General features: G+C 50.5%; 1 protein-coding gene across 1 annotated transcript; it reads left to right on the forward strand.

Moving 5' to 3' along the window:
• Window positions 1-5,982: 5,982 nt before the first annotated feature.
• UCRPA7_3940 (putative rho guanyl nucleotide exchange protein) lies at window positions 5,983-8,064 on the forward strand (the record flags this gene model as incomplete). The annotated part of the gene is made up of 3 exons (XM_007916507.1): window positions 5,983-7,095; window positions 7,145-7,431; window positions 8,010-8,064. The coding sequence occupies 3 exons, from the start codon at window positions 5,983-5,985 to the stop codon at window positions 8,062-8,064; spliced, it is 1,455 nt and encodes a 484-aa protein (XP_007914698.1).
• Between the last annotated feature and the right edge of the window lie 9,379 nt (window positions 8,065-17,443).

The raw sequence follows: 17,443 nt of genomic DNA on the forward strand, positions 1-17,443 counted from the left end.
TGGAGAATGCACGGCTCCTCCCGCTTGAAGGCAGGCCAACAAGCTCGGGTACCTGACGATCGGGCGGGCTCATTTGGGCACATGTCCAACTTGGGCTGCGCTGCCAGTTGCTTTTTTGTCAAAAGGCCAGAAACCCGTCCCGCTGCCAGGTCGCACAGCTCAGGCCCATCGAACTGCCATAAATGGCGGGCTTCACGAATTGGGTTCTCACCGGATCGTGGACCAGGCCAATATTGTATGGAAGCGCGTCGTGATTGGCGCGCGGCCGTGTTGACAACAGTTAGCGACCCAGCCACAGCCACAGTGTCTGGCCGGAGCGTGCTAGCAAGACAAGCGGGCGATCTTTTTTGGTTCACTTGTGGTCGAGGTGCGTTAGGGGATCTTCGCGGCGTGTGCTAGCGGCAATTAGGCCGTTAAGCTGCCCGTGGCGCACCGAGACGGGCGAGAATGGGGGGCCCGTAAAACGGGGAACCGGCTGGGCTGGGAGAGGGGGCCAACAGGATGGCCAAAACCTTACGAGCGCATCAGGGAAGGTACCTTGCCTTAATGGCACTGTCGGGCAGCCACACCTTGGAGATATACATACATAAGGTAGTTCGAAGTGGGGGAAGGAGAGATCAACCTGTACTTGCTTTTCGGCGATCTTGCAAAAACAAACGTTACAGGCCTGTCGAGTACACGCTATCTTTCATTACCGAGATATCTTGTTTAACCTATCGAGCCTATTTACTACCTTCAAGCTGAGAAGGCTCCCAGCTGGACTGGAAGTGCTAATCATTGAATCCAGGGCATGTCCAGGGACGATGCAAGAGATCGGCTGCCAGTGGCGTAACAGACTTGTGGGATACGAACAACAGTCAATAACCCCCCGGTTAGGACCTCGGCCACCAGTGCTATACAGCGTCTTGTCGAAGCATTTCAAGGGCAGGGCACGAGCTCAAGCCAGGATGGCAGGCCAGAGATACGGGGCCCAAGTACATATCGCTCTATCGCCCATGCAGCCGCAATCCCGGTCTGATGTGGCTTTGGGGGGTGAGGGCTCTTGGCAAGCCAGGATGAGCCATTACGGACCAGTCACTGAGGGCCACTCGATTCAGCCAAATCATCCCCGAGCAGACTTGCGGTTGGCCATGCGCAATTCAGAATCAGCCACAGTCGGGTGGTGGATGCGGGCGGGTCTCCGAGAGATACGCTGACAGGTCTACGGCGCAAGCGATGTCTCTGGCCAATTCTCACTTTCCATCCCTTGATTCCGCCGCCGCACCTTGTGTCTTCTGCGGCTTCTTGCGAGTGTCTCGAAAGAAGACGGCCAACCGATTGTGTCGTCATTGGCCTTGATAGCGCTCCAATTAGCTTTTGTGTCGAGGCTCTTGAAAGGTAGTTGGCGGAGGAACTCAGGCACAGGAAAAGGAAACAAAAAAGGAGAAGGAAAAGCAACAGAAGCTGGGAAAAGAAAAAACCGTAGCTGACACAGCAAGTCAATAACAAACTCCCACATATGGGTCGACTCCATCGCGCGCCGCAATCCTCATCTTACCTCCATCAATGAGCTCTTTGCCAGCAGCAGTAATTAGACTCCTTAGCCTAACTCGAGAGTCGATAAATCGAGTCCTTGGGGATCGCAGTCGCTTCTGCTTCCGGAAGCTGATCCGTTCATATTCTACGTGGCGCGCCCATCTATCCTTGCCCAGCTGCAACCGAGGGTGGATGTGGGATGTATACATCGTAGTGTACGGCGGCGGCGGGATGGGACAGCCGTAGAGAGAGAAACTACAAGGTAGATAATCTAATCAGGGGAGGAGGAGGAGGGAAGCTGGCTCCTGGGTCTAGATGTTGGATGTGTGTGCTGTACCATACTGCGGTGCTGTGATACTGTTGCAGGCCAGCCTGGGAGTTAACCTGCTGTGAATGTGAGCGTGTTGGAGGTACCTGCCCAGCCCATCCTTGCCGTGTGCTTGTGTGTGGATTTTGGTGGGTGTGGGTGTGGGCTGCATGGTAGAAAAAAGTACTGCGGTACCTCCGTGTTTAACGTTGGCCAACGCTTCGCCAGCAACGACTTGCCAGGGCCGCCCCGTCGCCTCCTCGAAACGTCTCGCTCGCCCACTCACGTTGCAGGCCAACACATCAATGCTTCCAAGCCCTGACGACCTTCGATGCAGCCTGTGCATGGATCTCTGACTTCCCAGCCCAGTTTGCCATCCGCCGGACGAGAGCCTGACTGATGTTCGGGCCACAATGGAGGCAGGCAATCGAGAAGAGGAGGATCGTCGTCGACTGGGGCCGGCCGTGCCATCGTCACCGTACTCGCCGCACCACCACTACCACTACGACAACGAACATCACCACCAACCGCCGCACCAGCAGCAACATTCTCACTTCTCCCCGTCACGGCATCAGCGTCACTTCTCCCACGATCGCACTCTCGAGCACGAGCCCGCCGTCGATTACGCCGCCCTCAGCAATCCCTACGACGATCGATCCCCCCAGATCCCCGTTGCGTCTTATGCCGCAAACAACTACCAGGCTTCTGCCACCAATGCCACCATCGATCTAGCTGGCGCCTTTGGCAACCCAGCACCCGATCCGGACGATTTCTACCGCAATTATCGGGGCGTGCAATCCAACGCAAACATCACCCTCTTGCCCTCGCCGATACCAGAATCCATGGCCTCGGCAGTTTCAGGCAATCGTCAAGTCCCTTCTCCGCGCACAAACGGCGCCGGCACCCCGAAGCAGCCCGGCGTTTCTGGGACCCGGATTGCTACTCGGCCTGCCTATCGCTCAGCGTCCAACCCCGTCGATGACAGGTCAGCGCTGGACGGGGCGAGGGCGAGATCGGCGACGAGTAATGGATACAACGGCGGTGGCCAGCCAAGTGTGAAGGATCTGAAGAAGAGATTCGACCAGACCACGTCACAGCCCGTTACTGGCCCGCGCAAGCTCACTCCACGAAACCCGCCGAAAGACGCGAATTCTAGCAGCATCAATGGAAGATCACCCGTTCTCGCAAATGGCCAGTCATATTCAGCCTTACGCGGGACAACTTCCCGGGAGTCAGGGAGCGACTCAACGAGGACTGGCACATCTCGAGGCACGCAGCGAACAAAATTCGTCGCAGAGGATCACATGTCTAGCAATTCGCAGTCCTTTGCGAGCAGGATAAGTCGACCACGAACATCTGTGTCCTCGAATGCGCAAGCATCTAAATCCATGACGCACCTGCCTCCGGCAGCATCACCGAATCCTCCCTCATCCCCACCACCGCCTGCGCGAACTGGTGGCCTGCTGTTCGGTGAGATACTCCCAGAGGAGCTTGATGCTATTACGGCAGGATATGGAATAGATGTTGCCCGGCCAAGGAGGACATCAGATTCTAACATTCACAAACCCATCAACACTCATCATCAACGAAGTCTCTCAGACGCGGTTGTAGAGCCAGTCTCTCCAACAGACTGGTATCGCTCAGCATCAACCGCTCCGCCGGATGATGGACAAGCTACAAGTTCTCGGATACCCAAGTCCCATACTCGAGCTCACAGCGATCTCGCCGGGTCAAAGCCGAATTCAAACAGTACTATTCCACAACACCGAAGAAATGTCGATCGGTCACATCCACACACTCAAGTTCCTCCTCAACCACCATCTCCATCATCCCGGCTTCCTCTTTCGGTCAAGAAGCTAAACAGTCCGTCGAATCCTACAAGTCCTGCATCGACACGCTCAAATTCTCCAGCAAATGCGAAACGACCTGTGAATAATGGAAGAACATCGAGAACTCAGGGTCCCCCGGTGGCAATGAACCGGGCGAAGACACCGACTACTCGATCCACGACACCTACAGCAAGGGCGAAGACACCCACACATACTAATGCCTCCACGAGAAAACCCGCGCCTACTACAATTGCTACACCCAATAATAACCGCCTTGCCGCTTATATCTCAGCACCCCCTCCGAAATTATCGCCTCCCTTGCGCAGCTCTCGGCCCCGCCAACCTGTCTCTAGTGCGACGACAGCAAGCTCCAGATTAAAACAGGTCGACAGATCAAAATCGCCTCATAAGCCCGTGAGCAGACCGCCTAGCAGACCAGCTTCGAGGCAAGATGCGCCAACGACACGTCGACGAAAGATTTCTGTCGGTCCTGTAGATTTCGCTGAACGACGAGAAACCATAAAACTCAAATATAGCAAGTCGATTCGTGAATCAGAGGCGAGACAAGCTAGAGAAGCTGCCGCAGAGAGGAGGAAAAAGGAGTTAGAGGCAGCGGCAAGAGCCAAGGTACAAGCTGAGGCAAAAGCTCAAGCGGCAGCGGCTGCTGCAGAGGCCGCAGCAGCACAGGCGAGGGAGCATATGAAGAGTGCAGAAAGCTCACGACCCGCGTCCCCAGCAGAACGCCAGTTGAGGATAACTACTGCTCTCGTTCCACCCACTGTTCCTAAAGTCGTTGAGCAGCAGTCAACGGCTAACGATTCTCCTACTCTCGGGGTCCCAGGTAGTTTTCCGAGTTTCGGGTCGCCGCCTATTGGAAGTGATGACGCGCCGCTCTCTGCAGTCTCAGCTACAACCGTGGTTACAGAGTTTGATGGCGAAACTCAAACCGAACCTCCTGTTCAAGAACAGGCCCTGCATATCGTGCAACCTGACGACCTTACTGTGCAGCCAAGGCAATCCATGGCGGCACATGAAAAGGCAATGTACAGGGATCCTTTTGAAGACGATGGTCCGCAAACTGAGCATGCCTCTATCAAGATATCTTTGGAAGCGGCATCGCCTCAAGAAGCTCAACAAGTTACTCCAACGAGGAGTGAATTTGACCCCGAACCCAGCATACCAGGAGCCTTCCAAGACGAATATGAGCATCAGCCTGAGTATGAACCTCAGCATTACTTCGAACCTCAGCCAGAGGAGGAGGCGGCCCAACCGCAGTACGAGCCGGAGCCTGAGTATGAGCCCCAACCATACGTGGCCCCGGCGTATCAAAAGACGACTGTAACAATTCTCAGTCGAGATCCTGGATTTGGTCCATTCCACATCCAACCAGTGGATGAAAGAATGGATTACCGAGGTGAGGGCCAAGAGGACGTCCGTAAAAGCGAGGAGCAGCAAGTCGATCCATTGGAGCACTTCTATATTGGGCCTCATCTGAAAGACAATATCGCCAGCCTTCGAGACTCAACCCTATCTGGATCGGAACAGGATGCGATTGATGAGCAAGCGGTGTTTACCGATCCTGAACATACCCCAGATACGTCAAACAGCCTGACTGTGCCCCCTCTTATGTCGCCAGCCAATCGATCAAGTCAACACTCCGTCTGGACCGATTTCTCCATCGATAGCAATGAGAGCCATGGGCGTATGTCAAGAGACTCTGCGTCTCATTATCCCGCGTCAAACTTCCACGATGGAAGGCATAGTCGCCCAGCAGATTCGAGACCTGAGTCTATAAGAGAGGAAATGAGCTTCCACCAACAACCTTACAGCCCTGACATGTCGCCGTTGGATGTATCTGAAACATCTGTCACCGGCCGATTCCCGTCTTATCACGAGAAACAGCATAGTCTGCCTGAGTTAGATACCGGCGATGGGTTCGCAATTCCATACATGGCAAATGCAACAAAAGTGCCTCCTGTGCCGCAGCTGCCTGATCATGCACCTCCTCCTCCCCCTTCAGTCAGTGAAGACCACCACTACGCGAATGATTCTCGCCGTACAAGTGGGTACTACGATGAAGCACGGCCAAGCAGCTCACTCCATCGGGAAGACCGAAGCTCGTTCACGTTCGCTGCTTCTAGACGAGAAAGTGAGGACTTTGCACATGCATTATCTACTCCGCATTCAGCAGACCAGGTGTCACTCGACATCGAAGGCGTAACTCCAGGATTGACGCCCATCGATGGCGAGCGTCGATCACTTTCCACCGGAGAGCTGCCGACGAAGACAGCTTCTACTGACAAAGAGAAGAACCGGCTTACTCAACGCCAGATGGTCATCAGAGAGCTGATTGACACGGAGGCTGTCTTTGTAAGAGACATGAACGTCATCGAGGAGATTTATAAAGGCACAGCTGAAGCGTGCCCGAAGTTGGACACCAAGACCATCAAACTCATCTTCAGGAACACAGATGAGATAATTACTTTCCACACAGCATTCCTTCAAGAATTGAAAGAGGGGGTTGCAAGCGTCTACGTTCCTAAAGGACGCCGGTCTCCCGCGCTGAAAGAAGAGACAACGATGTCATCTGATGCAACAACGATCAATTCAATAGTGTCGACCGTTGTATCAACGATCCCCTCAACCGCGGCCTCATCCACAACGGCAGTTTCTGTCGCCGGTCTGTCGATGTCTGGCGCTGATACTGATGATACCAAAGACCGCCAGTCTACCATCGGTCCTTGTTTTTCAAAGAACATTGATAAGATGAAGGCGGCTCATGAAGGCTTCTTGCGAACCAGTGATCATGCCGCCAAACGACTGATCCAGATCCAAGAAGACCCAACGGTCAAGGTCTGGTTGAATGAATGCAACGAAGTCGCAAAGGACCTCACCGCAGCATGGAACTTGGATTCACTGCTGATTAAGCCCATGCAACGAATTACCAAATACCCGAATCTCATCAGTCAGCTTCTTCAGTATACCCCTGCTGATCATCCTGATCGGGACGCTCTAGTCAATGCGCGGGTCACCCTTGAAAACGCGATCTTGGAGATCAACAAGACAAAGAAGAACTTCGAGCTCGTGGGTCAAATCGTTGGCAGGAAGCGCAAGGAGTCTGATGTTAAGGCTGGTTTCGCCAAAGCCTTCGGCAGAAGGGTTGACAAGCTTCAGGCTTCTAGCAATCGGCCAGAGGAGGATCCCGAATACTCCAAATTGCATGAGAAGTTTGGCGACGATTATCTGCGGCTACAGGTCGTCCTTCGCGATGTCGAGTTCTACACTCGACAGGTCTCGGCCTATGTACACGAATTTCTACAGTACCTTTCTTCCATCGAACTGGTCATGAGGCTTCAGCCAGGTCCGTATCCTGAAATAGAGAGTAAGTGGGTCCAGTTCAATGTCTCTATGAGAGACATCGAGAAGGTTGCACTGGAACAACATGTAAGTTACCACGCATTTCTTCTCGCATGCTTCATTCTAACAATCACAGCTCTCTCAAGTTCGGAAGCATGTCATTGAGCCATTTGAACTTGTCATCCGTTGTTATGGCAATCCTTCACTGGCAATGAAGAAACGGAGCAAACGCCGTCTCGACTACGAGAAGTATATTCAGCTCAAGAAAGGAGGCAAGAAAATCGACAAATCCCTGAGCGAGTTGGTCGAGCAGTATGAAGCATTGAACGAGACGTTGAAGAAAGAACTTCCAAAGCTTTCGGCTCTTACTGAGAAGATTGGCAATATCTGCCTCGGAAATTTCGTCAACATTCAGGCCAAATGGTATTCCATATGGAAAGAGAAAGTCAAGGTAGTACTTGGTAGCGCTCACACTCCGGAGATGTCGGATGTTGTGAATACTTTCCACCGAGACTTCAAAGACATGGAAGAGGCTATCCTTAGTATCGGCATCCTCAACCCTTCACTCAAAGGCAGGTCATCTCAGTCTACCACGGATGGAGATCTCTCGAAGACAAGATCTAGGCCGTCTGATCTATCTACCCGAACACGGGGCCTGTCGGTCAACAGTGAGGTTGCCCCAACACTTCCAACGCCAGACTTTGCGAAACGAAACAGTGGCCAATTCACCCTTTCTCCGACTGCAACATTGCCATCTCCTCATCAATACTATTATCGAGACTACTACGCTGGAATCAATGGGCATGCTCGTGGTGCTTCTTCACCAATCACACCAGAATTATCGGCTGGCGCCCGTTCAGCAGCCCCAGGTTCTGCGCGTCCGAGCACTGGGCGTAGCTATGATTCAACTGGCGCCCCAAGACCCAGTATTGACTCTACGACACAGCCCACTGTCAATGCCCCGCGTGATCCGAATTCAGCCTACAACTCCCCTATTCCAGGGCCAGAAGGCCGAAGATTCTCGGGATTGTTCCATTCAGCTCTGCCTTTGGCTGATGCTACGGAGGAGAGTCAAAGGTCATCTCGTGCATCTTCTCGTGAACGCAATCCTTCTAATGGATATAACGTGCTCTGGCTCGCTGCATCTCTCTTCGAATTTAACATCGAAACTACCAAACACGAGGCTGGGTACCCTTATCTGACGTACCAAGCTGGAGAGGTAATTCCCGTGTATATTTCTTCATCTGGAGTCAGTTTCTAATGTGCTTTTATCATAGATCTTCGATGTGATCGCTGAGAAGGGCGAACTATGGCTAGCCAAAAACCAAGACGATCCTGACGACATGGTTGGATGGATTTGGTCGAAGCATTTTGCGAAGTTGGCGGACTCTTAGGCCGAGTCTGACCTGAGTCAACGAAAGCGACACTCTTGTTGATTACGAATGAACCTACCTAAATCAAGCGACCGGCGTTCAGAGGGAAAGCGGCAAATTTTTTTGTTTTTTTTTCTTTTTACTTGTTTGTGGTGTTCATGTCGCTGTCTGACAAGCCGGTGTCTGGGAAGCCTCCTCATTTTTTTATGTAATACCTCATGCATCGCGATGATAAAAACGGATACCGGCGAGAGAAGGAAACCTAAATCACCTCCCAGCTAATGCTGGCTACCTTGTACAAGTCCTTGAGGGAAGGAACTGGGCGGAAATGCCAGGGAGCCGATGGATGGATGGTTGGTTGGTAGGGCGGCTGGGTGAATGGTGGACATACAGTTGGCGTTTCTTCTCATCGAAAGGGGTTCTACGTTGCTGTCCAGCTAGCAAGCATCGCGAAAGGAAACGAAAGGGACTGGAACGGGGAATGGGCGTGTTCCCCCTTGCTATAACTTTTTTAAAGAACCCAGAGTCATCATAAAAGACGGATGGAATCAGCAATGAGCTTGAAACCTTTTTTTCTCTCGACGCTGTTTTGTCTTCCTGCTCGTATAGAAATGAGTGTGGTTAGTGATCCTTCGCGCAGCGGACATTTGAAACGTCTAGCTAGGGGGGCAAATGCTCTCAGGACTTCACATCTTGATAATTATGTCTATATCTTCCTCTTAGTGAGTCATTTCCGTGACCACCAATTTGCGATCACGCGATCGCATATTATCCTGCACCTAAAGCAGTTCTCAGGTTTCTGATTGCGGAGCCGAGGTTCCTCGTGATCTTGTCGTGCTCTTGCGGAGAAGGTACCGCCATGAGAATCATATTTTCCTGAAGCTCGCTGAGCTGGTCTACAAGAACACGGGCGTTTGAGCACTGGCGTCTCACGTGGTCAAGCTCGGCTCGAAGTTGCTGATTGTTGAGTTTGAGTTCCATCGCGCTGCTATCACAATACGTAGTCTGCCTGAAGAGCCCAGGATTTGCAGAAACGGTAGAAAGATGTATGTGCTCCTCTAGAGACGAGTTGGGATAGTTCGTGCTGTCGTCGAAGGAAGGCCCTAGGCTGCCTGGGACTTGGGCGTCCAAGTTGACGGCTGGGTCAAGCGGCACTGGCAATACAGGTAGAGCTGAATGACCCAATTCCGAGGCCATGCCCAGTCGCATCATCGCGGGCTGATCTCCAAAAGACAACCCGGAGTCGGCGTTTAATTCAGAGTTTAGCATTGGGACATTACTTCGTCTTCACACGTTGCATAGGATTAGCATGATAATATAATATGGGGGCGCGACGTGTTGCATACCTATCATCTTCTATTGATGGAAAAGATTGCATAGGTCTCTGCCTGACATCTTGAGCAGTGGTAGCTGAGCTGACAGAGTGGTACTGCGACGCTTGTGAAAATGGTAGCTCGTAGTCTAAAGATGTCAGTTTTCTAAGAGCACATGCGGTGACCTAGGACACAGTCTAACATACAGGGCTTCAATAGAGGCCGTCCAAGGATTCTGTTTATATCCAGTTCATCTGGGAAGAGGACCTCGAACAATTGGTACCATTTCTGTTCGTTATTTACCTCGAACCTTGACTGCATGAAGGACCGTTTCTGTTCTGCCGTCATCCATGCATTGTCAATTGAATCTACCGAACAGAGAGCCTCAAGTGAATGCTGTGCTGCTTTCTCTTCAGTTTCGAAGAATTTCCAGCATCTCTTGCACCGGCGTGCTTGGTCGTGATGGAGAATATGGCTCCTATTGTCTTCATATTAGTGGGAGATGCATTTGAAATTTGCTCCATAGAGGACGTACTTGACTCGATGGAAATTCTCGAATCCTCCCTCGCGGTTCTTACCACTAGGCAACGCACATCGAGGAGAACTTGCCCAATCATGCTTCTGGAACGGGCAGGCATATCTCATAGGTCTAGTCAAAGCCTGTAGCTCGGCTGCCCAGTCGGTGCGTCTGGGGCGCTTCTGGCTCCTGTCGTGATTTCCGTCGAATCCGTCATTGCCGTTAGACGCCGAAGCCCTCTTACTCCCAGTTTCTTGTGAACCAGTTCCACTAGACGAGCCACTGTGGCCAAGCCCTCCGTGGATACTCGAGTCTCCCGAGCTAGCATCTGAGCCGCCAGTTCCAGCTAGTGAGATTGGAATGCGATTGGGCTTCGAACCTCCGAGAATCCAGGCGAGTGAACGCAAGATCCTTACCTGTGATAGCATGGATCCCTCGAGAATATTTCCATGAGAGACTCTGGTTGACGTATCAGGCGGCAGAGATTCGTCCGGAGATCCCTGCCTTGACATCATGGTGTCCGGCGTACGCAGGGAGTAATCGCTGTCCTCATGATTGGCTTCACTTGCCTCCTCGTCTGGGTTGGATTTGTTTGAGCTTCTGATCACGTATGTGTATGATTCCGGTACATCAATTTCTTCGAGCTTGATATCAGGGTGTAATCTCGTGGTAGCAGGTGATTGAGGGGGGTTGGGATGGTCAAATTTGGACCTCATCTCTGAGCTCTCCAATGGTCTCCTCGAGTGATTCCGAGAATCGTCGACATACTCAAGACAGTGTCCAACTTGTCTGATCAAGACGGCTTCCGGATCTTCCTCTCTAGCTTTGACCGAGGTTATGCCGTCATTGGAGAAGCAGTCGCTGTCTTTGGCTGAGCTCTTCAGAGTCGCAGTGGTCGGAATCAACGAGCTTTTGGTCAAGTCCGCACAATATGGGACCTGTAATGCTTGGTACAAAGGGACGGAATGCTGGCAGTCTTGACTTTCTGAGAAAGTCGTCTTCGAGCAGAGAGATGGACAGGATGGAACAGGCCCCCTTGTTGAAGAATGCACGGAAGGATTTGCCGAGTTATTCGGCACTTGTGTAGGGTCTCTAGTCCAGAATGGTTTGTTCCAATTAGGCCCTTTATCTTTGAAGGCAAAGAGAGAACTGTTCTCCTCCTCTAGGTCATCTTCAGAAGCATGTTCCACAATGGGAACAGCCATTAAGCGCTCGGAATCTCGCGTGTGATTCATTTTTGTTCTTCAGATAAGAGCTCAGTTCCCTCTGAGCTTAACGAGGGCGGATTGCTTGAGCGAGCAAAGTGAGCGGTAAGTGAAAGGTTCCCCAGCCACTTTATTACGGAATCTTACAGACATGAAACGATGATAAGGAACAAGGGCGATGATCCATGATTAGAAGCCACTGGTACATGCTCTAACAGCTTCTAACATGACCGAGTGTGCATTCCACACAAGTACATTAAAGGGGCTTAGTGACTGTTTTCTTTTTCCAGTTGCTTGGCATTCAATTTGAATGCGCATTGAGATGCGGACTAAACCTAATTCTGACGGCGGGAACGCCTCATGTGCAAGCACTCGCACAAGGTGAACACGGGTTTCGAGACCACAGGAAGTGCATGCAAATGCATCATTAGAAGCGCAATATAATGCATAGAAAACCATCAAAAGACGAAATGAGGAGTCACTTTAGCAGTATATGAGGGGACTGAACTGATCAAAGGCACTACCGAGGTCGCAGAGATCATCCAATGCACTTCACCAATCTCAACTTCAAGTTTCTATCCCCATTGGTTTTGTTTCTCTCATCACGAATGGTCGTTGGCCCTCTAGTATTAATATGAAACAAATGACAACCAGCTCTAGGTGAGACTCTTCGTTGCACTGGCCAGCTTCGTGAGCTAAGAACTACAATATCAGACAGAATATGGCTTGTGATCTCGATCTAATACTTTTTGAAACAACTTCGTCAATAATATGCGACACGGGATCGTGGACAGCAGTCATGGGAGTCCCTCAGATGAACCTTCACACCCCCGAATCCACTATTCAAGTTTGCACCGAGTATACGCAGGCTCCATCTGATGATTGCCCATGCCGGTCAGACGATGATCTTCGTGAAGTCGGCAGTCAGTTCGCAGTCTCAGAACACCTAGTGCTAGAACGGGAGATTCTACTGGAGAGTGAGCTGTATTCGAAATCTTGACTGTCGACCTTGTTGGCGTTGTTGATGCGCTGCCTCTAGCAGAGCCTTGTCAACCTAGACCATCGAGCAAATAGATAGAGCTTGAGCAGCGTTAGTACTAAGAATTTACACTTCGAGCTTTCTTCGCTTCAATTGCAAGAATCCCGGCCCAGGTTTCGGTGAGGTGCGGCGTCGGCGAGAACACCGTTCTGAGTGGGGCCGGTTCGGGATTGAGTAGCTACGAAGGATCCATTCGCATCTTGCAATTTGTCCCGCGGCTCAAGTCCGTTGGATATCTCGCCCGGCTCCCAGTTTCTTGACGGGCCGTGGTGGAGACACGCTAATGCTCCCTTGTCAAGAGCTGCTGCACCAGCGGCTAGGAAGTTTCCGGCGACAAAACCGGTAGTCGAGACAATGTGTGCAGTGACAAATTTTTGGACTCACTTGTAAGCTTGGTGCTAGACTGTTATTGTCAAATCCGACAATTAGACAATTTGACTTTTCAGCGCCAGCCTTATCCAGAGTTTTGTAATTATCCCCAGTTGGTATTCAAAGGACAGCTGTACCTGCTTAGCCCTCCCAGATATACAGAAAGTTAAAAAGTTAAGTATATTGTAAATATAAACACCGTCAACAGTCAAGACAGAACTTCATCAGCGTAAACTTTCCCAACATTACTCATTTTAGACCTCCCGCTTTGCTCTTCCATAATGGCTAGGCCAAGAGTGCTTCAGCTTGGTGTCATTCAGCAGTCAGTTTACACTTCTTAAATTTCATTTCTCATTATGTTTATCGTAGCTCTATTGTCAGACGCGCTCATACGAAGTCTCAACCACCACTGAAGATGCTTTTCATTCATCAAGATACTTCAGCTGACAATCTTGGCTTCCCAGCGCTCACACCACTTGGTCAGGTCTCGCTGAAATCGCCGACGTCGTCACACCCAAAGCACGTAGCCGAGCCGAATTCATAGCGGAGTCTACATCTGGCGCTTTTGAAGGTGTCTTAGCTATCTATCGTCACCCCTCTTCCGCTCTAATCACTGGCAATTTTGACACTGAGCTTGTTGCTGCTCTTCCGCGGTCGCTAAGATTTATCTGCCACAATGGCGCCGGTCATGACCAAATAGATGTTGCCGCGTGCTCAGCGCGCAATATCTGTGTGTCGAATACGCCTACCGCCGTTGATGGTGCGACTGCAGATCTGGCGATGTTTCTCATCCTAGGCTGTTTGCGGAATTTACCAATCAGCATAGCCAGCCTTCGTGGAGGAAACTGGCGGGGGCGGCCTGGACAGCTACCCAACCTGGGCCATGATCCGCAAGGGAAGATCCTGGGTATTTTAGGCATGGGTGGCATTGGACGGAATCTAGCGCGTAAGGCTCTTGCTTTCGGCATGAGCATACGATACTACAATCGAACACGACTCGAGGAGAAGGTGGAGAAGGAGCTCGGCGCTGAGCACACATCCTTTGAGCGGCTGCTAGCGGAGAGTGACGTCTTGAGCTTGAATCTTCCGCTTAATGTATGACCCCTCGGATTCTAAAAGTGGCAGCATGTCGCTTCCTGGAGGAAACTAACTTGAGTGCCAGCCTAAAACGCGACACATTATATCGACATCAGAGTTCGGAAAGATGAAAGATGGTGTCGTCATTATCAACACGGCTCGTGGTGCTCTCTTAGATGAAGCGGCTTTAGTAACAGCACTTGAGTCGGGTAAGGTCTACAGTGCAGGACTTGATGTTTACGAGAATGAGCCTATCGTGCATCAAGATTTGTTGAAAAATCCGCGTGTGCTTTTGGTGCCACACATGGGAACATGGACGATCGAGACGCAAGCGAGGATGGAAGATTGGGCCATAAATAATGTGCGTACGGCTATTGAGAAAGGGATCCTGCTCAGTATTGTGCCTGAGCAAAAGTCTTTACAAAAAGCCTGATGTAATCTGTCAAAGAGGCAAGCGCAAATCAAGCTTGTCACTATATATAGGTTATTCGACAGGGGTGTCAGATCATTATAATTGATTTCTGGGGCCACAAATAAACAATTGAGAGCACGTTGATGAGTTATTATGTTTGAGATCGCAAGCAGACTATATACCTCTCCCTATTGAAATTACGTCTCTCATCATGCTGATACCGGCGATGTTGCCTTTCTGGGCCTTTCGCTGTCGTTCATGATACTATCACGACCACGCCTGATCTAGTGTTGAGGTACTTGAAAGTGACACTCGGAATTGACAGCTACTTTAAACCAACGATCAAAAACATTCATTAACCAATTCAAGAAAATTCGGCGGACTCTACAATCAGTTTTCTTTTGAACAGCTAATCAAGACAAACCTTCGGTATATAAAGTCAGATCCGGGGGGTCCAGCCGTTGTAGCGGAGCCATGAGCTAGCTAGGTGTAAGTGCTCCTAAACGCGTGAATTACAAATTGCCGTTCGAGAATTGAGGGTTCACCATCGTTTGAGCAATCATTTCAACAGCTCTTCCTCTCAGACTATCTTCAGGACTAGTGTTGGGGTATGCTGGTCCGGGGAGAAGTCCGGTGAGAGGGGTTGCGGAGATTGTGGGCCACCTCTTTGAGTAGGAGCCGATCTCGCGGTTACAGTACCGAGTAATCACAGTAAAAACGACGTAATTGGAGTATCGTGGCGGCTTTCCGTTCTTGGGAGAATAATCAAATCAATAATCACCACGAGAACAACTTTCCAAGCCAACGTGCTATCAGGATTCTTCATCCAGGACAAATATCCAAATCCACAGCCATGACCACCAAGATCGTAACTCCCAAGGCGAAACCCCTGCCCCCTGGCGTCTACACGCCAGTAATTACGCTTTACGATGACGCGCCACGACAACCGGTCAACTTAGAGGCAATGTATAAGCATTGCCAATATTTAGTTAGCAGCGGGATGCATGGACTAGTCTATCTTGGCACGAACGGTGAGATGGCACTCCTCAATCATGAGGAGCGTAAGGCTATCGTAAAGAATGCACGACAAGCTGTTACCGACATGGGTCTGGCCGACTACCCTATAGTAGCCGGAATCTCGGCCCAGAGCACCGCAGAGACGATTCAATTTGCAAAAGAGGCAGCAGAAGCTGGAGCAGGCTGGGGGCTTCTCCTGCCACCGAGCTACTGGTCGAAAGCCCTGAGCAGCGAGGCACTGGTCGGTTATTACCAGGAGGTGGCAGACGCCAGTCCAATTCCGATTGTGATCTATAATGTGAGTCCAGCTGCGTCTCATTGCGCAGGAAGAGGAGACTGACGAACACAGTTTCCCGGAGTGACATCAGGAATCGATCTCGACTCCGATCAGCTATCTACACTCTCATCACACCCCAATATCGTGGGAACAAAATTAACGTGCGGCAATGTCGGAAAGCTCACCCGCCTGACAGCAAAATTTGAGCCGGAATACTTCTCTGTGTTCGGTGGCAGCAGTGACTACCTACTGCCTACGCTGCACGCCGGCGGTGTTGGATGCGTGACTGGCATGGGCAACATATTCCCGAAGTCAACGTCCCGGGTATACGACTTCTTTGTTCAAGGAAAGACAGAAGAAGCCAGGGCTCTTCAAGACAAGGTTGCCGCAGCGGAATGGGCTTGCAAGAAGTCCCTTGCATGCACGAAATATGGAGCGTGGTACTTCATCGGCAAGCATATTGGACTCGATAACAATAAATTGTTTGTGATGAGAAAGCCGTATCTAGAGCTCAAAGAAGACATGAAGAAGTGGAGTGTAGAAACACTAGGGGTTTTAGAAGAAGATGAGAACAGGCTTTCGGGTCGGAAAGGGGTAGTAAATGGTACTAAATAGTGAGTAGTGCTAATGCCATTATCACGATAGATATGTTTAAGGTATCAAAAGCTAGCATCAAAGATTTTAGAGAACATGGGACACATTTTTGTGGATTTATTTTGTGTCAGACAAGTGTCAACATGCCAATGCGGGTGGCTGTTTATCTTGTATAATAATTTTCAAGACATGTCTCCATGTTACGAAAATCGAAAGCTCGTAGAACCGAGGACGAGTGGATTTGATAGCTCAGGAAGTCTTGGTTAGTGTGTTTAGATCGGAGGAATCAATATCACAATGAAGATAATACATAGGATATAACTCAAGACCATGAATTTAAAAAATATCTTTACATTTCATTGACAATCCTTAGGTCGCCATACCTCTTTTACGATCCCAATGGCTTTCTATATGTTTTTAAGTTGATAAACCAGCCAGTTATACCAACCAATCATGACTTGACAAACTCCTCCACATCAGCTATTTGCACATGCTTGATGCATTGCCTGTGAAAAGTAAAGGCAATGTCAACACTGTTCGGGCCATTGTCGCCACCAACTAGAATGCTAGGATAGCTGATTTCTCGGTTGGTCTTTTCTGCAGAGTTGTTTGTCATGCATGCCCCATCTCCATCTTCCAATAACTTGTATTGCCAAGTCTTTCCGCTATCCTTGGAGATACCGACGGAAAGTGCCTTTCTTGGAGTCCCCCAGATAGCCGATTTCCCGTCTACCTCTGCTTGGTCAGGCCTCTTGTCATCTTCAGGAGTGATGTCGTCGTACAGACCTTTTCTTCGCGGCATGCCGGGAGTTGCGCTGGAGTTGTTGAAAACTACAACAATGCTGCCGTTTGGCAGTGCTGCAGCACAGATGCCGGAATTGGGGTTGGGTAGCGTGGTCTTAGTCGGCTCTACCCACGAGAGGCCGTCTTGTGAGGTTGACACGTAGATGTTATCTGCCCATCGGCTTCGAAATAACGCCACATATTCTCCTTTTATAGGATGCAGCGGAATAATATTCATATGCACAAGGCCTAAAGAGCCCGGTACCTCGCGTTCTTTCCAGGTCTTTCCACTGTCTCTGGTATACATGACGGCAGATGCATCATCATTACCATTCCAACGGAACCCCGGTGGAGCGCGACAGTAGAATACAGGGAGAAGCCAAGTGCCATCGGGTTGAACTATCACTGGTTGCCTGACCAGAATGCCTCGCTTATTAGGAAAAGGAGAGAAAGGTTCAG

This window comes from Phaeoacremonium minimum (genome assembly GCF_000392275.1).
Source record: "Phaeoacremonium minimum UCRPA7 unplaced genomic scaffold PA7_03_scaffold_299, whole genome shotgun sequence".
NCBI lineage: Eukaryota > Fungi > Ascomycota > Sordariomycetes > Togniniales > Togniniaceae > Phaeoacremonium > Phaeoacremonium minimum.